We start from the raw sequence: 22563 nt of genomic DNA on the forward strand, positions 1-22563 counted from the left end.
AAATAGTGCTATTAATAGAATCTATACCTTTACGATAAAATTAGCAAATCCTTTCTATACGGACTTACATCATAGGCCTACATACACCTAGCTTAACTTATATCAAGCATCAGCTACTGTTTACTGTTACTCCTTAGCTTAAAGAGTTAAGCAAAATTTACCGCAATTGTCAAAAAATGGTGTAAGACACATAGACATAGGCTAGCCTAGTTTGAAATGTGTGCAAGAAATAAAGCCATAATAAGGGAAGTACATTATCATTATGTAAAAGAAAAAATAGCGTCTTCATATTTGTCATCTTATTTATCATGATGATATAACAAAAGGCTTCTGCACAAAAGCCTATAAAAGATGATATGTATCTGAAAAGTTTTCATGCCCATCAACATTTGCTGGCATGTGGATACCATATGAATAACTAGGCCTACCTATCTAGGTAATTTTATCTAAATTTTATCTAATGCCACAGGCTGTTCCTTTTCCCTCCCCGGAAGTTTTCACCAATAGCGAGTTTTATTAATTCCGTGTTTTTAGTAGATTCTGGTATTCAAAGAAAGTTTGTAATACCATGTTTTTCTTATGCTTAGTATAATTTATCCCAATTGGTGTTAAAATATGTGAAAAGTAAAAATTTATGCAGCGTGCATCTGAAAACAAGTTCCTGTCGCTGACTTCGGCGGGTGTTGTTATTAAATTTAGACTTACCATCACAATACTTTATAATCTCTTTATTCGTTAACATTATTTATTGACAAAACATATATCTGAGGGAGAAATTTAGGTTAGTAAATAAGTTTCGATTCACATTACTTGGTAATTATTTGAAAACGATGCTATTCGGACAAAATACTTGCAACCAATCAGCTAGCAGGAACCTTTTCCGAGCTAAAAGGGCACCCCTGCGAGTCGGTGCAAATGTGCCTCGATAAAAAAAACTGAGTATAGTATTATATGCAAATGCACCTCGATAAAAAAAACTGAGTATAGTATCATAATGACAAGAATGAAATCACTATTCAGTACACAGTCAAACACCAAGATACCACAGAAATGAAGTAGAATTAATTGCAAATCATGCATACCTACGGTCTGTCTTCTACCATTTCAACAGCAGTCAGGGATACAGATGCCTAACAGGAAATTAACACATGAAGCTGAGCAGAAGACACAAATCTTCCCTAATATGCTGCTGATTTTCAGTCCAGAGCAAAAACAGTGTGAAAAGTTCATGTTTTCTCATTTAAAAATAATATCCGCGATGCTGTATTGAAGAGGTAGTCATTACAAAATCCCAAACACATTTCCATTAACATGGACAAAAAAAGAAAAATTCTTTGACATCATGTAAATAATGTGGACTACACATAACCTTTCAATTCTTCTCAAAACATTTTATCATGAGCCACTTAATTCATACCCAACTGAAAAACCCAGTCCATAGTTACTATCATTAAAATGTCTAAAAATTTCAATAAGGACAATTAAAAAACACTCTACCTTAGAACCAGTCTTCTTTGTTTGTGCAATGTAACTCCATACAGTATCTGGCGATATTCTTCCAACTACCTCAACAACCTTTGGTACATCTTCAGGGAGGAAACGAGCCTTTCCTGAAACCTGGAAAAAAAAAAAAAAGTCATCTGCCACTGCACCAGCACTGTAGGAAGAAACAATTACAGTATAACATGTGCGGCTTCCTGCCTCTTATTTTTCGTCTGTTCTTTCTATCTCTTCCTACTCAAGAGGGTTAGCAATGATACGAGGCTTTTCCCCCCCAAAAAGTGACATTTTAATTTTTTTGCCAAATCTCTTTTAAAGGCATTGAAAATTGTCAAATGTTAAGTTTCAAGTCTGGATTTTAGCTCTTACCACATGTGCTGGGGTATGAGACGATCTGGCATATAAGTCAACCCCTAAAATCTGAAGTGTAATTCAGGTTTATGCTTACAATTGCTGGATTAGAAAACCCCCAAAAATAAGGCAACACCACTTCCCATCAAATTCATAACAAATGAGATGTTTACAATTCAACTCTTGAATAATCAAGGGTTAACTCATTTATTCCAAATAAACTGATGTAATTACCTGTTGGTATCACTCATAAGCTACACAAATAAACATAGTTTATATAACAAAAACATAAGGCCACATTAAATTAAACAGCCATGTTCTAAAAGGTTCTGTAATTTTACTGAAATATCAAGTTCTATTTGTTGTTACTCATTGTTTAACTGCTGGCTATTTGCTGTTGGTGGTGCAACTGTCAGGCCAATCAGCTGTTGCAAATGCAGGGTTTGCAGGGCCTTGGTTTTCTACCACTGTAATATTGTACACTGTAAACCACTGAAATATTATTATTTGGTACTGTAATCCCTGTCAATAGATTTACCAAGCATCGAGTTCCAGTAATAAAGAAATTTGGTGGGTTGTGGAAATTATGGTGTACAACAATTATAGTATCAGGCACATTACTTTATATGAATGGCAGATTTCCAGGGATGTTATACTGAAGGTTATTACCCCTCCAATGCCACATGCTGTGTACACCATTATATTATAATCTCTATGTTACTATACACAGATTTACCAGACATGAGTTTCAGTAAGAAATAACTGTGGTGGGCTGCAAGTTATGGAATATGGTGTACAACGAATGTTATACAGCAGTCTCAATTGTTTACCCCACAGTGGTAAAGGTTCATATTTTATATTCAGTATACATGCTGACAAGTTTAGTAAAGATATATTTATACTTCCAATGTCGACTTTCACCAGGCACACACAGACATTATATACAGGCAGTCCCCGGTTATTGGCGATCCAGTTTTTCAGGGCTTGTCTGGCGATAAACCGATTTTCAGAGAATATTGCCAATTTCTGCTTACTGGTGCCGATAATCGCTTATTTGTGCCGATACATACCCGGCAATTTTCGCTTATCATGGCACCTTCAGAAAGGAAGCCCCCTGGTAACCGCGGACTGCCTGTACTAAAAATTAATCTTTTTCCATAGGTGCAAGCCATGACCACTTGCTTGGTAAGCTGATTTTTTTTCTCATGTTCTGTCATAACATAATAAACCATTACTTCATGTGTTTGTTTAAATTAGCTAGATAACTTTTTCTTCAAAACCCTCATTCAGGGTTAACCCTTAAACGCCGACTGGTCATACCATACGGCGACTAAAATTGTCTGTTGGGTGCCGAGTGGACGTACGGTACGTCGACTACAAAAAATTTCAACCTTTGGTCAACTTTGGCTCGACTGAAATGGTCGAAAAACGCAATTGTAAGCCAAAACTCTTACATTCTAGTAATATTCAATCATTTACCTTCATTTTGCAACAAATTGGAAGTCTCTAGCACAATATTTTGATTTATGGTGAATTTTTGAAAAAACTTTTTCCTTACGTCCGCGTGGTTACTCGGCCGAAAATTTCAGAAATTCTTTCGTCATTTTGTCCTAATTTTTGCACCGTTTTATATTAGCCATTACATAAAGTTTTATATATGAAAATGTGCACAATTTCATGTAAAATATAACAAAAAACAACCCATACTTGTAGCTTTTATCAGTTTGGAAATATTTTCATATAAATCACCATAAGTGCCAAAATTTCAACCTTCGGTCAACTTTGACTCGACTGAAATGGTCGAAAAACGCAAATGTAAGCTAAAACTCTTACATTCTAGTAATATTCAATCATGTACCTTCATTTTGCAACAAATTGGAAGTCTCTAGCACAATATTTCGATTTATGGTGAATTTTTAAAAAAAATTTTCCCTTACGTCCGCGCTCGGTAACTCTGCCGAACATCTCAGAAATTCTTTCGTCACTTTGTCGTAATGTTTGCACCGCTTCATATTAGTCTTTACATAAAGTTTTATATGTGAAAATGTGTGCAATTTCATGTAGAATACAACAGAAAATAACTCATGGTTGTAGCTTTTATCAGTTTTGAAATATTTTCATATAAATCACAGTAAGTGCCAAAATTTCAACCTTCGGTCAACTTTCACTCGACCGAAATGGTTGAAAACGCAATTGTAAGCTAAAAAGCTTACATTCTAGTATTATTTAATCATTTACCTTCATTTTGCAACAAATTGGAAGTCTCTAGCACAATATTTCGATTAATGGTGAATTTTTGAAAAAACTTTTCTCTTACGTCCGCGCGCGGTAACTCGGCCGAACATCTCAGAAATTCTTTCGTCACTTTGTCGTAAAGTTTGCACCGTTTTATATTAGTCGTTACATAAAGTTTTATATATGAAAATGTGCGCATTTTCATGTAGAATACAACAAGAAAATAACTCATGGCTGTAGCTTTTATCAGTTTTGAAATATTTTCATATAAATCACAATAAACAGAAAAAATTCTACCTTCGGTCAACTTTAACTCGACCGAAATGGTCGAAAACTGCAATTGTAAGCTAAAACACTTACAGTCTAGTAATATTCAATCAATTACCTTCATTTTGCAACAAACGGGAAGTCTCTAGCACAATATTTTGAAGTATGGTGAATTTTTGAAAAAAAAATTTTTTTACATCTGAGCGTTACGAATTCACGCATCATTTTGTGATGATACTTTCTCTGTGTTGCTTTGATCGTTTTACAATCTGTTATATACCAAAATCATCACAATTTAGTGTACAATACAAAGAAAAAAACAACTCGTTAGCTTTAACCGTTTTGCTCATAGCGCGATTTGTATACAATTATATATGAAATTTTTTATTGCACTGTCATATATTTCAATATTTATATATAATAATGATATTTTTTTCATTTCTGATGGTTGCATACTAAACTTCAGGCAATGACATAAAAAATGAGCCAAAAATGAACTCTCAATCTTAAAAACTAAGCGTGCTGTGATTTTTTTAAAAAACTTTTTTTCCGCTTCGGCGCTAACTCCCAAATGCCGCCGGCATACGACAGACACTTTTGTAAATAGAGGCTCGGCGTTTAAGGGTTAACTGGAATCAGTGCTGTTGTGTTCTGACTGTAGTAACTTTTGAGAATTTCATGATAATGTTATGGGCAGTGACAAGAAATTGTGTACTACTTCACTATTGTGCTTTTGTTTACATTACATTTTGAGATTCAATCCCCGGAAGCATACTAAATGAAATTTATGTGAACTGCGCGACAAAGGAAGAAGTACATACTACCAAAGGATGCTCCTATGCCAGCTGAATTACTGTACCAAATACACAATCTGCCAACTCTCCCATACTGCCCTCCCTAGGCCTCCGAAGAACTGATAAGGCAGGACCAGGAGCCATGTCCAAATCCACGACTTGTAATCACACCATGTGTTATTGTATACAAATATAAATGTAAAACTTTTAACAACTTTTTTCTCTTAGGTAAAATATTTCATATTCAAAATCTATAGGCTTTCTAATTTTCTGATCAATTTTCAAATTTGAAAAATGACATGAATCCTTTATCATTTCTGGATGATTGTAATTTTGCTGTTTTTTTTATATATTTCTAAATTTTCAAATTGTTTTAAACCTGAAAATTACAAAAATACAGAAGCCTATACATTTTAGAAATTGATTAATTTTTTCTAGAAATGTCATTAGGCAAAAATTTACTGATGGATCTCAATGAACCTTTTGGCATAAAAGGTTACAATACCTCTTCACATCCTGTGATATCTGGTTGATATTTCATAATATAAAAATAGTAAAGTTGCCTACTCCCTGATCCTCCCAACTTCTTTATCCTGCTCCAATCTTCTTTTAGGAACTAGCCCTTTGGCTGAGCCTTATGAGTCTTTAAAAGTGGCTTGGTGGTCTCACTAAAACTAACTTATAATAACAACCACTGAACCCAAGATATGAATACAGTAAATGCCCCTTATCTGCGGGGGCTGCATTCCAGACGACCCCTGAATAGTTGAAATCCGCTAATACTTGCTACTTCCCCTCTAAAAACACCAATAACTGCCTATCTTGAAAGTTCAAATATCAAACATATATTTTTAAAGTATTATCCTACATCAAATATACCTTAAATTATTATCCTAATATTGTATTAATCTTTGAAATTATATACTAGTAATATAATTTTAAAGTCATCCCAAACATTAGTATCCTTAAAAATATATACATACGTACTTCTAAGCCTTCCAGCCAAAGGAGAGAGAGAGTTAACACTTCGACTTATATTCAACAAGGCTGGCTGGGGCAAGAGAGAGAGAGAGAGAGAGAGAGAGAGAGAGAGAGAGAGAGAGAGAGAATAACACCTTATGATACCAGAAGATTGAAATCTTTGAGCTTTTGAGGGCAAGACTCCCCTTCCCCTCCTACCAATATGTCAAAAACTGTGAGGTAAATTAACATTTACCCTCCCCCCTCCTTTCTCAAGTTGACAATAAAAAGACTGGGAATCACTATTTGTCTGTTTGAAATGTCAAGAAATTTACTACACAAATGCATGGAAAATACTGTATTATTATTATTATTATTATTATTATTATTATCGTTGTTATTATTATTTAATCTTATTAATCTTAATATTTGAAAATTAGTATTTATTAAGTATATCACTTATCATACAAAAGAAAGATATGTACGTATTAAATGTCAGAAAAATTCTCTCATCTAAATTAGAGAGAGAGTATTATTTTTATTTAATGTTATTATTTAATCTTATTAAACCTAATATTAATATTTGAAAATTAGTATATAACGTAAATCACTATTTTAACATAAAATGTACCCTCTAAAAATGCTTATACTATCATCTTGAAATACTTATATATCATTTTAATATATTTTCAATAGTACTTTAATGTAACTTTAATATTTAAAATTATATCAATTCTGAGCATCTATCTTTGCTTTAATGAGGTCAGGTCCATCCTGAATGGAGGGGAGAAAACCAGTTTCTCTTTCTCTTTGAGTTACGTATGAATTATTATTTAATCTTACAGTATTATTATTATTATTATTATTATTGTTATTATTATTAATCTTAATAATATTTGGAAATTAGTCAAATCATTTTTTTATCATAAAAAATGTATTTAGTCATGAAAATAACATCAATACACTAATAAGCGAATGTTTCCTGACAAAAGTCTGCAAATTGTTGAATTTTCGCAAATAATTTATAGATACATTCGGTGAGTCCGTGAATCGTGAGAACGTGAATACAGGGGGTTTACTGTATAAGTGTAGAGCAACAGCTCCTAATTCCCCTGATAAGATCCTGCATATATAGTAGATGATACCAAAGCGTCTCTGCAGCATACTTTCAGCCCACAGCTACACTATTTTCTGTCATTTACTTGTCATATGTACCTCTGGTCTTCCCACCTAACTGACCACGGAGACATGACTGTGACCTTTTTCTTGAGAGTGCTGGGTTGTTCTGACCAGGATCTCTAAAGAATTTTATCCTTATAACTTTGCAATACGTGTGAGGCAAGTCATCACTCCTGAAATTCACTGACAATACTGATATTGAGTAAAACCAAATACAGGGTGGAGTTGCCAAGAAAGAGACACTAATCCAAAAACAGGTATATGTCAGCCATAATCTGTTTCAAAGGACTCATCCTATTACTTTCGAAGAGGTGGTCTTGTACGAAGAACTTGGTTGAGGAGACCATAGCTAATGCCTTGAAAACTCACGCGACAGCTTAAATTAAAAATTCGCGGTACTGCTTCAATTGTTTAGTGTAGATGACTAACCCCGCCCACTAACAGGAATACCAGGAACGAGTTAGCAGACAACCTCATTGTTTGTGCCTTACATCCATCAGAGGGGAGGAGGGTGGGCTCTGATTCTGTAATTACTTTGTAAGTATATATAAAACTTAATTTTATTATAAAAATAGCATTTTTATATAAGAAACTTACCAAGTTATTACATTGCTGAATCCACACTGACAGGAGGTGGGGTACATGGGCATATTCTACTCCATAACATTAAGTCTTGTAATGAATTTGAAGTAGAAAAGTTGCTAGCATTGAAAACAATGCTTGTCGTTTCCTTAACACTTAAGAGAGCTGCAGCAGGAGAATACTAACTCTGGTTGGTACTCATCTTAACCTGTAGTGGCTTGGCGGTATAGCTGTGGAGCGCCTCTGCTTAAGTAGGAGCTTTGCAGCAAAGGAGTATTCCGATGGATAGCAAAGCATCAACAGGTGCCCTTGCCTTGGGCGAAGTACCAATATAAAAAAACAAACAGACAATACTGTCATCTAAACTGAAATAAAACCACAACCCATCCACTGAGAGTGGTGGGTGCTCCAGGTGCATTGTAACCCAAGGCTCCCCAAAACCAGACACCTTACTACAAGGTGAAGAGATATTAAGAGAAAATCCTATGCTTCCTCCCACAATACCATGCCAGTTACTAAATAACGGTTGCAAGGTACTGCAAAATTTTAACACTGTTTTAACTTTCATTAAAAATAGTGAGAAGCAAAGATCGATTATACTTCAAGTAGGTCAACTGCAAAATGGAAGTAAGGGGCATATTGTGCCTGTCACTTATTGAGGTAGAAGCTGCTCTGACATCCTTAGCTTTCACAAATAGGCAAAATGCTCTCCTGAATCTGAGAGAAGTCTCAGGAATAAAGTCCATTTAGGATGAAGTACAATACGCTCATAGTCAGAGGTCAAAATGGGTCCTTGCCAGAACAATATAGGCTATGGATAGACCTCTGCTCTTCCGGTCCTGCTCCACTAATATCTGAAAACTCCAACTGGATAGAGGGCTCTCTATTCTTCCTCAGAGCCAAGGATGTCCATTAAGTTCTTAAGGGAGAAAGAATGGATCCAAGTCTTGGATAGGTCCTTGTTCTTGGCTAAAATTCAAGGGTAAACAGGCAAACCGTGTCTTCTTGTGAAAAAGACCTACTCTAGAACGATGGCTTGGCTCTAACTAAAACCTTTAAGCAGAAGCCAAGGTCACCAAGAAGATAGACTTCTGGGTAAGGTCTTTTCCAAGAAGAGGAGCATAGTAACTCAAAAGAGGGACCTGTCAGTCACTTCAACATTATGTCCAGGTTCCAGGAGGCTGGATTTCCTTCCTTGCTTGGACTAGTCAAAGGACTTGATGAAGTTGCTTAAAAACTGGGTTCAACATAGCTTAATGGAGGAATACGAGAGATTCTAGATCTCCTCAGATAAGAGGCAATCCGCAATTCACGTCACAGATGTCTCGAAAGGAGTGATGTAGTCTGAGACACCAGCTATGGAAAATCGCTCACTTATTCTGGCAGACAGAGCTAGAAGATTGACGTCTGTATTTGCAATAGTCCCAATAGTACGTTTAGAAAAACCCCTTCGTTCTGACAAGCTTCCGGACAGTCTAAGGCCCGTCCGGACAAGAGCGAGCCACCCTTGGTGGTCTCTTGAAGGGAGGTTGGCTGAGTATATATGGATTGGGGAAGAGTCTTGTAGAGTTCACCAACAACTGTGGCAGGTTTGAAAATCATTTCATGGGTCAGAATAGGGCTAAGAGGGTCATCGTAACATTGGGACGAGCCTGAAACTTACTCAGCACTTCCTTGACTACGTTGAAACGTAGAAAGACATGGGGGTCCAAACTGGACCGAACGTGCAGCATGGAGTCTGTTGTCCATGCTAGAGGGTCTGGGGCTAGAGAACAAAGGGTGGAAGATGAAGGTTCCTTAAGGTGGCAAACAGGTCCAAAGTCGACCTGCCCCATAGATTCTATAGATCCCAACAAACCAATGGATTCAAGGTCCACTCGGTGGTAAGAACAAGCTTATGACGGCTCAGTCTGTCCGTCAGAACTTATTAGTTGGCCTGAATAAATCGAGAGACTTGAAAACTCAATTTTGATCATCCACAGAAGTTCTCTTGTTGGTGGAGAAAAAATGAGAGAGAGTCTCCTTGCTATGTTAGGACTGTGGTCGTCTAAATGGATTACCACAGTCTAGGAGTGAACTAGGGTCGAGAAGCACTGAAACCTTAAGCGAATCGCCTTCAGCTCTCTAACACAGATGTGAAGGCTCCGTTCTTCTGGGGACATGTCCCAGAAACCTTCCAGTTTCCCAAGAGGCTCCCCAACCTAGATCAAGGTGTTGAGAAGAAGTCTAAGCCAAGTCTCAGAGGAACTTCCCTTCTGAAAGTTAGTTTGGACAGCCACCACTGCAGGTCCAACTGGGAGGAGGCAGAAACTCCCAAGGAAGGTGGGGGCCAGCAGCTCTCTTCGAAGTCAACCACTCATCGACCTCTTTCAATGCTTTCTTCGAAGAAGAGGAGAGGATGAGCTTAGGAAGGCAAGAGTCAGAGGCGGCAAAGGAGTCTGGAGGAGCAGGCTGGAAGAAGTACAGGAAGTTCAATAACAGGAACCTGTTATTGAATAAGCCAAAGCAGGTGCTGAATCATAGTCCGCTTCTTCCTCCTCTGACGAAACAGGAGAGAGAACTAAATCCTTGGACTTAGGAAGCGTTTTCTTCTATAAGAAAGTCATTATTCGGAGCCAAAGAATCCTCTTGAGGCGATGAAAGAGGGAGAGGCAGCGATGGCATTGGGTGCTTAGAAGACGCAGGAGTCGAACAGTCTGAAGTTGGCGCCAAGCGAGAAGAAGCTGGCTCCAAACGAGCAGGCTCAGGTGCCTGAAACTGAGCAGCTAGCACCAGGAGCTCAGGAGAAGGCAGGCGCTCATTATGAGAGTGCTTAGGAGATGAGATCTGGCAATCTTCGGTGCCAAGAGACTCCGGGACTATCCCAGGCTGCTTGTTGAACCTGAGGTGACGAAGGAGGTGGATCAGCAAAACTGCAAGAAGGTTGAGAACTAATGCTGACTTCCTTAAGTCTCTTAACAGGAGGAGGAGAGCTGTTCGCTGCCACAGAATGCCTCTTTCAAAGGATGAAAACCAGAAGACCGATGCCGACGACGCCTTCCATCCGATGATGAATCTTCCGAATCCGACATACGATAAGCACTAAACGAGACACCTTTCCAGTGGCGCTCAGTTGACACCTGGGAACGTGCAACAGGCTAGGCGGAGGGGACGACTACCTGTGGGCAAACCCTACCAGCCTCCCTTCAACTTCCGTTAAGTCTTCTCCCCGGTGTGGGGGGAGCGGGACAGGGACCTTTGTCTAGGAGCACTGGTAGGACAGACAGCTGCCTCCTCAGAAAACACAACACTCTCACTTTGTACTTTACTAGCACTGGTAGCACAAACATCTAGAACAGAAGCTTTATCAACAAAAGCCTTAAAAGATAAACCAAGATTCATGACTGCACTAGCCAAAAACAGCAAAATTTGAATTTTTGATCTGCCGTGGTAGGAAGCTGTTGGCTATGTAATTGCTTGGTAAGTCGCTTATAAAAAACTTTCCTTTCTAAACATAAACTATTTACAGTTATCAGAGCCTGATGTTTATTTTCACACACTACTGGAACAGCTACTGTTCCTCAACAATATACAGTAAACACCATAACTGGTACTGCTTACATTTAATTATACTCCCAAACTGCTATACACCTAAGTTTTTAGCAACTCCAAGGTGACTGACCAAAGACTTACAAGCATTCAAGAATAACAAATACTTAAAAATGTCTTTACCAAGAAAAGTTTACAAATACAGTTCACTAATATGAAATGTACACTTTTAGGACTAATAATTATATAATATACACTCATACATTTTTTTATATTTAAACAATTATAATACACAGGCATTTCTCTTACCTCAAATGCAGAAGCATAAAACTTGGAAACATCAGTCATGTTAATTGCCCCCTTCCATACAATAATGGGTTCACCTGATTTTGATGGGACTGGTGATGAACTTGTCCCAGCACCATGTCCACTCTCTATGGGTGGAGTCAGCCTGTCTTTGTTTTCAGTAGAGCTTGATGGACATGATGGCAGACTTGTCTTGGTGAAGGGTAAAGGAGGGGTAGATGGTTTATCATAACTAAGACTGCTATCTATTTCAGATGGCAATGGTGGTGTGGCAGGAATATCGTCATCTGGTAGAGGGGGAGTATTGGGAAAATCGTCTTCATCAACAGTAGAGGGTGACAAACATATTTCATCAGGTAGAGATGGGGTTTTTGGACTGTCAAGACTATCAGGTAAAGGTGGGGTAGCTGGACTATCTGAAGAGGGTAAATCAATATAAGGTGGAGCTGGTGGACTATCTGGGAGAGGTGGGGGCAAAGGAGCTTCACCACCTGGTAATGGTGGCATGTAACCTGAATAGCTATTGGGGCTACCAGGATATGTGCTAGGGGATTCACCACGCTTGCTGCCATCATCCTTAAGTTCTATTATATCTGGGCTCCTGAAATATAAAAAGGAAGATTAGCTTCAATGATACACAGTATAAAATGATCTTTAGAAGTAATTAAATGAACCAAAGCTTTTATGATTTAATGTTCTGGAAATGGCATTGCTAGCTACAATTCCCTCAACATTAACTCTCCATGCTACTAAAAGAATATTACATTACATGATGTTTGAAAAATAATAAGTGAAAGATAAAGTAAAATATGTGAATATGATTACAATGTAATTATTAAAGGTGTAAGAAAGGAAAGCAGAAAAGAAACACAACGTGTAAACAATTTATGCAACAAACATCAAGCTTACAAATACAAAAGACAAACTTTACATATAAAAAAAGACAAGGTGTGAAGTGTACAAAATACTATGAACAGACTTAGCACCTGGTAGTGGTTAAAGGCCTTCCCAATCCCACATATTATCTTCAAAGCTGTTTATCATTTTCATACAATCAGAAATGAGGAAGATGAGAGTAATAGTAAATGCATTAATTCTTTCATTATAACTTTTGAATTCTGTAACTCTTAATATTTCTTACAAACTAAACCTAATTTACATATTCTTCATCTATAGGTATTAGTGAGAAAATAATATATGTTCTTCATTGGAGGGGTGGGTAGAGCTCTCAGCTAGCACGCTGTTGGCCCAGCGTTCGACTCTCCGACTGGCCAATGAAGAATTAGAGGAGTTTATTTCTGGTGATAGAAATTCATTTCTCATCATAATGTGGTTCGGATTCCACAATAAGCTGTAGGTCCCGTTGCTAGGTAACCGGTTGGTTCTTAGCCACGCAAAATAAATCTAATCCTTCGGGCCAGCCCTAGGAGAGCTGTTAATCAGCTCGGTGGTCTGGTTAAACTAAGATATACTTAACTTTTGTAAAGGCAGACTATGGGGGGGCAGTGGCAGCCACAGTTCAATACTGTTTATGTCAAAGTGGAAGTATATACAGTACTGGAAATCCAGCCTTATGGAAAGAAAATAAAAATTACTTTGAAAAATTTGGATATGTTCATATGCAAGTATTACAAAGCCATTATTTTGTTTTTTACAAAGAGATCATTTCATATAGTCACAGGAGTCATATATATACTAGTGCAGTATAAAAAAAGAACTAAGTCTGTCCTTATGCCCCTCAGAACATCTAAGGTTTTTGAGAAGCTGCTCCCTCAGCATTTTCGTAGGTTTGGCGAAGATAATAACCTGCTCCAGCATTACAGTTTGGGTTTTCTAAAGGCACTGGTACTTGTGATGCACTCTAGTCAGTATCTATTGTCTTGCACAGTGCTCATGGTGAGGGTGCAGAGGTACGCAAGGTTTAGATTTTAGGGAAGCTTTTAACTGTGTGAATCAAGAAGCACTTATCTACACATTAAAATAACTGGGAATTGATGGTAGTCTTCTTTGACCTGTTATTTTTTTATCTATACTAGTGACATGTGGCAAGGTTTAAAGAACAAATTGATTGCATACGCTGATGATGCTACTCTTCTAGCTGTTATTCCTTCTCAATGCCTTAGGTCTTTAGTTACAGAATCTTCAAATAAAGATCTGGTACATATTCATGAGGGGAGTACTTTGGGGCATGAAGCTTAACCCTTATAAAACTCAAAAGTATGAATCTCTTAAGATTTTAAGTGTACTTTTTTTTTTAATAAGATACTGACTTTTGAGAAGCTTAAGCATAATACTACTTCTGTTTCTCAAAAAGGGAAAATATTTCTGAATGTTCTGTGATAAAGCCATATATCTAGGTTTTGTATCCTTTCTTCTTTCTTGCTGGGAATAATGTTCCCCAGTTTATCAATACTATAAAATTAAAAACCACTCAAATGAGTGGATGATCATTTAATTATGGAATTCAAAGCCCATCTGACATGCAATTGTGAGCTGGTACTTGCCCTCCCACAAGTAACCAGTGCTGGTAGCCCTAAAATATGATAATTTTGGATGGTCCATTTCTTTAAATGACTACAAACTTAAACAATTACAACACCAAAAGTAAGCTTTAGTGAAGGAAAACATAAAATCTACTTTTATTAAAGAAATATAGCATCATTAGGCATTACATAGTCAAGAATATAAATGACTTGGTTTAAAATGCCAAGATGTACTGCACACAGTGGTGCGATCACAAGATACTAAAGAAAATGTTTAACTTACCCAACAACAGTAGATGTTGGAACAGAGTCTTTGGCATCAGGGTCAAGATTTGAGAAACTCTCACGTCGAAAACGTTGAAAATCAACAACTATGTCTTCACTGGTGCTAACAACAGCTTTTTCTCGTTCAAGTTTATCAGACTCTACCTCACTTTCAATGTTATCATGTTCTTTATGTCTTGATTTTTCACTTTCCCTTCTTTTTCTATCATCACTACGAGATTCACTGTACTTTCTTTTTCTTTCAGTATCTTTTTGTCTTTCTTTATCATCTTTAGAACTTCGTCTGTCCTTTTTGTGTTTGTGTCTTCTTTCTTTTTCATCTTTAGAGTCTCGTCTTTCTTTTCTGTCACTACTTCTATGTCTTTCCCTTTCACTTTCCTTTCTGTCTCTGTGTTTGTCTCTGTACTTATCCTTTTCACTGTCTTTTCTCTCTCTGCCAGACTCTCTGCTTTTACTTCTATTATCACCTTTTTCTCTCTCCTTGCTCCTTTCTCTTTTATGCTTCTTGCTTTTCTCTCTATCATGATCTTTACTTCTGTGTCTGTGCCTTTCTTTGCCCTTATCTCTGTCTGATGAACTCTTCCTTTCTTTCCTGTCCTTTAGTTTCTCTTCTTCTGATCTATCATCCTTGAACTCTTTCTTGTCTTCATGTTTTCCTTTGTACTTCTGGGGGGAAAAAAAAAAATAATTAACACTTGCATCAAATGCAGTGCAAAATAAAAGCAAGGTTGGTTGCCTTTCACAAGACTCAAGCACACCATGCGTGGAAATTATAAATTTTTATTTTCTTTGATACAATTTAAATGGGACTATCAAAAAGTATACTACACATTAGTTTTTTATTCTATCAATTACTATTAGCCAAACAGTGTCTAATGTGTATGTGAAGAGTGTATAACTTTTATTTGCTTTATTCTTTATTGTTCCATTGTTTCCACCATGTAAATAAGCTGTACTCTATGCTATATTAACCTTCTTAAAAACGTATTCAATATAAGTTATCACTTACCAAGCTTTTTGTGTGTAAGGATGTTTTCAAGTTTTTAAAGATACAATACAATGTTTTTGTAACACAAAATGGTTTTCATACTGACCTATCAAGTACAAATGCCTACACCTGCAAATTGTAATCCTAGTCACACAACCTTTTTCACCTAACAAGATGATATACCTAATGCACACACCCAGATCATGCGGATGATGCCTGAGCCGTCCAATTCTTTTGTGCATAACCAAGAAGCAAAAGTGCCAAGATAGGAGGAGGGGACTAGAAGTTATGATTAAAGGGTTTTTATTAACATTTTTTTTCTATTGTAAAAATACTGTTAATTCATATAATTGCTTTTACAATTACTGTATCAAGCAGTTTAATCACAATTACTGTATTAAGCAGTTTAATCACAATTACTGTATTAAGCAGTTTCATCCCTAATTTATTTATCTCTCATACTGGTCAAACCTAATAATCATATGACTGAACCGCAAATAAGGAAGAATAATGAAGGAATGGAACTGAAGCCTACAAGGATATCAAGAAATGATGCAAGAATAGATGATCAGAAGTTGAACTTCTTCACATGTGGACAAACAGCCTTTATCAGCCTGTGGGAAACAGAGATTAGTTGGTTGTACTCATAACAAAAATTCCATAGAGACACTCACCAAATATACTGAGAAACATGTGGATGACTGACTCTTTCGCCTGTCAATTTTGGAAAAACATGACTTGCCATGATATTTTATTACAAGACTTGTGAGTAACACAAAGAGGATCTCAATAAGGTGTAATGCCAGCTCTTAGTATAGCTGTGAGCTCTATACTGAATGTGAATGCCAATTAAGATGAATGAGCACAAATCTCATGAATCTTGATCATAGGCTAAGAGAATTCCTCTTGCAATGCATCCAAATATGATCTGGAAATTACTGGAAAAGGCCAATAAGATATAGTAATCTTTGAAACGAAACCCGGTGACCAGCATGGAGAAAGGGAAGGAAAGATGGACATTTGTGCTCAGAGCACTAAAAGATAGGGACTAATGGCCCTGACAAGGACAAGAGGTAGGTCCTCACAAGAGAAGATGGCAAAGTACGACTAGCAAATGGTTATACAATGAGGTAAGACACCCCCAAAAAGCTTGAGTTTTGGTAATGTAGTCTGGAACAAAAGCCTGATGGAAGACTAATATTAGAATAGGAAAACTACCCATTTAAAGCAGGTGGGAGTTCAATGATGTGTTTGGGAAGGCCAGGCCCAGTAATGATAAACGCATAAAAATGAGTGCCGCCGCAAAGGTGAGGAGGAGGAGGAGGAGGAGGAGGAGGAGGAGGAGGAGGAGGAGGAGGAGGAGGAGGAGGAGGAGGAGGAGGAGGAGGAGAAAAAAAAAAAAAAAAAAAAAAAAAAAAAAAATCCTGGGATAGCAACGAAGAATATGGGTGAACAGCTGACTTGTATGAATGAATGACAAGATCTTGGCATCATCCATATGGTCTGGGAATGAGCAGGAGCTATTTCATCTCGCAAGCTTGAATAAATTTCCTTGCTAGGAGTACGCTGTGCTTGAGTAAGGCACTTTATAATTAATGGTTTTACTATAAATACACATACATGATACTATTCAATTTTTGTTATGAATAAAACACAAAAAATAAATAAAAACTACACTGTACTATCCTGCAGTAGAGTACTTACATAAATAATAAATGATAGCATTTTCTCTCTCTCAACAAATATGTAAAATCTTTCCTTATCACCTTGGAAAAAAAGAGAGTTGACTTGATATGCAATAATTAAACCCAACTAAGAGCTACAACTCATTTTGTTGTAGCTGAAAATGAATACATTACAGCTGTAAAATAAACCCTTTCTGGTATAAATTAAGAGCATAAATAGTGGGCTACTTCTAAATCCGCACTTTTTACAACAGACTCAACAACGACTTCTATGCTTACACCTGAGGGTTTTGTCACTCAACTGTCATTAAAAGCAACCTCACTGGCTTATATTCCAAACATTAAGCATAAAATTGAGATTCAGTATGCCCACTCCTGATTTCTTGCAGCTAAGCTGACTAGTTTAGTTTTTGGTCCTATGGCATTAAGAATCTTTTACTTGACCTTGATGCTCATGGTGGTCTACACCCCAACAGTATTTTTGCTTTAATGAAGATCAGTAATCACTTAGCTCCAAAGAAGTATGTTCCATAGTTTGTAGTTAAGATTTTACAAGGAGACTGGGCATTTCTGATGCACTTCTTGCAATTTCCAGTCTTACATGATTCTCTATTCTAGATGTAAAGTTTGTATGACTGATCCTGACTTGACTCCTTTAGAAAGTTTAAACCATACGGGGCTTTGTTTTCAAAGACATATGGGTATTGGGGGAGCGTTTCCGTTCCTATTATTACTGTACTGGTTTTTACCTTACCATTGTTATTATTCAGAAGATGAAACCTATTCAAATGGAACAAGCCCATAGGGGGCCATTGACTTGAAATTCAAGCTTCCAAAGAATATGGTGCTCATTAGGAAGAAGTAAGAGGAAGTAAAGGGAAATATAGAAAGAAGAGATACCACTTATTAAAAAAGAAAAAATAAATTAATAGATAAATAGATAAAAATGTATCACAATGCACGAGGAATAGTATTAGGGTGGTAATGCACTGCACTTTTGCTTGAGCTTCTGAAGTTCTAATAGCACGACACCCTCTGGGAGGGTTGTTCTATGGTCCAATGGTGAGAGGAATAAAGGACCTCTGGAACTGATAAGTTTGACAGTGAGGCACATTTACTGCATACTTGTGCTACTGTTTAGCAAATCTGGTTGCTCTCGGCAAAAAAAGAGGGGATCAGGGATTAATTGTGAATGAGAAAGATCTCTGTTGAAATACAACTTGTGAAAAAGTGACAAACAAGAGACCATCCATTGATGGTCCAAATCATAACAGCTATTAAGAAACAAACCTACCACCAAAAACCACTCTGTCTAAAAAGAGATAAATCTCTGGCAGAAGCAGACATCCACACTGGGGAGCAGTATTCCAATAAAAGAAGTATAAATGACAAACAGGTTGCAGTGATTTGATCACTGTTGTAAATATAAGAGGCCTTACTAACAATACCTAACTTTCGTGTGGCATTTGCTGAAACTTTCATTAGATTCTAAAAAAAATTAGATGTGAATCAAATAGTTAAAGCTTCAGACACATTCAGCAAAGTTCCATCCACCTGAAGGGGAGGATGGGATGGGAAATCTGTATGAGATTTGCTAATCAATAGTTTTTGTTTTACTGGAGTTCAGCCTCATACCCCACCGACTACACCATTCCCTGAATCAGTCTATGTCCCGATTGAGGCTTGAGGCTGAGGGCAGCTTCATTTTTCATAAGTGGACACTTTACTACACCCACAAGCATTGCATCATTGGCATACTGAACAACTTGCAAAGATTAGTTGTTGATGGGCCCTACAGTGACTATTACAACGTAATCCATGCTAGTCTTCTGATTCTGTTTCTGACCTACTACCATTTATATTATATTACACCATTTGTATCAATATCATCCTCTTGGCTGCTTATCATCTTAACCCTTAAACGCCTACTGGACGTATCATACGTCGACTAAAATTGTCTGTTGGGTGCCAAGTGGACGTACCGTACGTCGACGACAAAAAATTTCAACCTTCGGTCAACTTTGACTCAACCGAAATGGTCGAAAAACGCAATTGTAAGCCAAAACTCTTACATTCTAGTAATATTCAATCATTTACCTTCATTTTGCAACAAATTGGAAGTCTCTAGCACAATATTTCGATTTATGGTGAATTTATGAAAAAAACTTTTTCCTTACGTTTGCGCGGTAACTTGGCCGAAAATTTCAGAAATTCTTTCGTCATTTTGTCGTAATTTTTGCACTGTTTTATATTAGTCGTTACGTAAAGTTTTATATATGAAAATGTGCGCAATTTCATGTAAAATACAACAAAATACAACCCATACTTGTAGCTTTTATCAGTTTGGAAATATTTTCATATAAATCTTGATAACTGCCAAAATTTCAACCTTCGGTCAACTTTGACTCGACCGAAATGGTAAAAAAACGCAATTGTAAGCTAAAACTCTTACATTCTAGTAATATTCAATCATTTACCTTCATTTTGCAACAAATTGGAAGTCTCTAGCACAATATTTCGATTTATGATGAATTTTTGAAAAAACTTTTTCCTTACGTCCACGCCAGAAATTCTTTCGTCACGTTGTCGTAATGTTTGCACCGTTTTATATTAGTCGTTACATAAAGTTTTATATATGGAAATGTGCGCAATTTCATGTAGAATACAACAGAAAATAACTCATGGTTGTAGCTTTTATCAGTTTTGAAATATTTTCATATAAATCACGATAACTGCCAAAATTTCAACCTTCGGTCAACTTTAACTCGACTGAAATGGTCGAAAAACGCAATTATAAGCCAAAACTCTTACATTCTAGTAATATTCAATCATGTACCTTCATTTTGCAACAAACTGGAAGTCTCTAGCACAATATTTCGATTTATGGTGAATTTCTGAAAAAAAAAAAAAAAACTTTTTCCTTCGTCTGCGCTGGTAACTCGGCCGAACATCTCAGAAATTCTTTAAATCACGTTGTCGTAATGTTTGCATCGTTTTACATTAGTCGTTACATAAACTTTTATATATGAAAATGTGTGCAATTTCATGTAGAATACAACAGAAAATAATTCATGGTCGTAGCTTTTATCAGTTTTGAAATATTTTCACATAAATCACGATAACTGCCAAAATTTCAACCTTCGGTCAACTTTAACTCGACCGAAATGGTCGAAAAATGCAACTGTAAGCTATAACTCTTACATTCTAGTAATATTCAACCATTTACCTTTATTTTGCAATAAATTGGAAGTCTCTAGCACAATATTTCGATTTATGGTGAATTTTTGAAAAACAAATTTTCCTTACATCCGCTCGATAACTCGGCCGAACATCTCAGAAATTCTTTCGTCACGTTGTCGTAATGTTTGCACCGTTTTATATTAGTCGTTACATAAACTTTTGTGTATGAAAATGTGCGCAATTTCATGTAGAATACAACAGAAAATAACTCATGGTTGTAGCTTTTATCAGTTTTGAAATATTTTCATATAAATTACGATAAATAGAAAAAATTCAACCTTCGGTCAACTTTAACTCAACCGAAATGGTCGAAAACTGCAATTGTACGCTAAAACACTTACAGTCTAGTAATATTCAATCAATTAGCTTCATTTTCAACAAACAGGAAGTCTCTAGCACAATATTTGGTTTATGGTGAATTTTTGAAAAAAACATTTATTTACGTCCGCGCGTTACGGATTCATGCATCATATTGTGATAATATTTTCTCTGTGTTGCTTTGATTGTTTTACAATTTGTTATATACCAAAATCATCGCAATTTAGTGTACATTACAAAGAAAAAAAAATAATCTGTTAGCTTTAACCGTTTTGCTCACAGCGCGATTTGTATAAAATTATATCTGATAATTTTTTTTTGCGCTGTCATATATTTCAATATTTATATATGATAATGATATTTTTTTTTCATTTCAGATGGTTGCATACTAAACTTCAGGCAATGACAAAAAAAGGAGCCAAAAATGAACTCTTAATCTTAAAAACTAAGCGTGCTGTGATTTTTTGAAACAAAGTTTTTTTCCGCTTCGGCGCTAACTCCCGAACGCCGCCGGCATATGGCGTTTAAGGGTTAAGAGATATAGCTAAAATTAGTGCACAGGACAATTATGGTGGCCTCTGTCATGTATGTTTTTGGAGATTTCAGCCTTTACATCTCATGATAAAGGTGAGCAGTTTATTCTTCCAATTCTAAAAGATTCTGAATTGAAAAACATGTATTTGCTTCATGTGACAAGCTTTGGACTATAACATTTCATAATCTATTAGGTGTTGTATGTTATGAAAACAGTATTCTCTATGCAGTCAAATACGGGCATCAGGCATTCACAGAGAAAATGAAAGAAATCTGAAGAGGTGTGCTCTTGCACAATGGAAAGATCATGTAAATGAGAAAGTTGGAGAATGTTTCTCTCAGATGAGGAAATACACAAACGTAAAACTCACCAGATCTTGCGAGACTGCAGTAGAATCCTGCTTTCCCGTACAAATTTTACAGTTTACATCATATAAATGGTTTTTGTGACCTGATGAAGTGTCGCCTAGGAGTCCCATAACAGGGTCAGTTGGCAAGGCGTTAATAGTTTCTGGTGCTGTCAGAAAAAAATTGCAAAATAACATTTAAACCCTAATAACTACGTGAAATTGATAGTTTCGAGTTTATTTCATTAAAACAATTAATCTAAAATGAACAGCAGAACATTTAAAAAAGATTAATACAAAAACCTAATTTACTCGACCAGCTCTGCAAGAGCCGATTAAAATACTTTTATAACTATACCTGTGACTAAATCACTAAAATCTTTTCATAAGGACCTATTGTTTTGTAAACTTAAAGAGAGCTAATTTCCATGATGATCACCAAAATAATAAAAAGTAAATACATAAGTAAAATATGAAAACTCTACCTGCTTCAAAAAAAAAAAAAAAAAAAACACTCAAACACAGCTTCATACAGCTGGAAATCACATCTAATGGACTCATTTATATAATTCGATAATGAACACAGCAATGTCATAATATGAAATTAAACTACCATTGGAAATATTTAAAACTAGCCAAAGAAAATCTTAGGTACTTGAAAAGAAAATGGGTAAAATTTCCTACAATATAAAACAACAACACCTACCTTTTTCTTTGTCTTTGATAAATTCATCCTTATCAATTTCTATTTCACCTTTATGAGATTTCATTATGTACTGATTTCCAAGAGATATCATATCCAGTTCATACTTCTCAATTGCTTGCAACTCCTGCAACAAGAGAAATACATGTGAAAAATTTACTTTAATAAACATTTTTATTTAAGACTTCAGCCTTTTCATCTTTGAGAACTGTTTCAACTTCTTTCTCCTGTCTACTAAGGAGAGCATACTGAATATTTTCACCATGACCAATATAAAT

The 22563-nt window shown here is 36.3% G+C and overlaps 1 protein-coding gene across 4 annotated transcripts in view; it reads right to left on the reverse strand.

Annotated features, from left to right (window-relative positions):
* The window catches only part of pps (protein partner of snf), a 283257-nt gene that overhangs the window by 17910 nt on the left and 242784 nt on the right, over positions 1 to 22563 (reverse strand). For all 4 annotated transcript variants that reach the window (XM_067127353.1, XM_067127351.1, XM_067127352.1 and 1 more), the window contains 5 exons: positions 22289 to 22412; positions 21607 to 21752; positions 14469 to 15136; positions 11706 to 12303; positions 1498 to 1617 (listed from right to left, as the gene is read on the reverse strand). In XM_067127353.1, the coding sequence (XP_066983454.1) occupies positions 1498 to 1617; positions 11706 to 12303; positions 14469 to 15136; positions 21607 to 21752; positions 22289 to 22412 (1656 nt within the window). The remainder of the gene's footprint in view (positions 1 to 1497; positions 1618 to 11705; positions 12304 to 14468; positions 15137 to 21606; positions 21753 to 22288; positions 22413 to 22563) is intronic.

This window comes from Macrobrachium rosenbergii, chromosome 25 (genome assembly GCF_040412425.1).
Source record: "Macrobrachium rosenbergii isolate ZJJX-2024 chromosome 25, ASM4041242v1, whole genome shotgun sequence".
Classification (NCBI taxonomy): Eukaryota; Metazoa; Arthropoda; class Malacostraca; order Decapoda; family Palaemonidae; genus Macrobrachium; species Macrobrachium rosenbergii.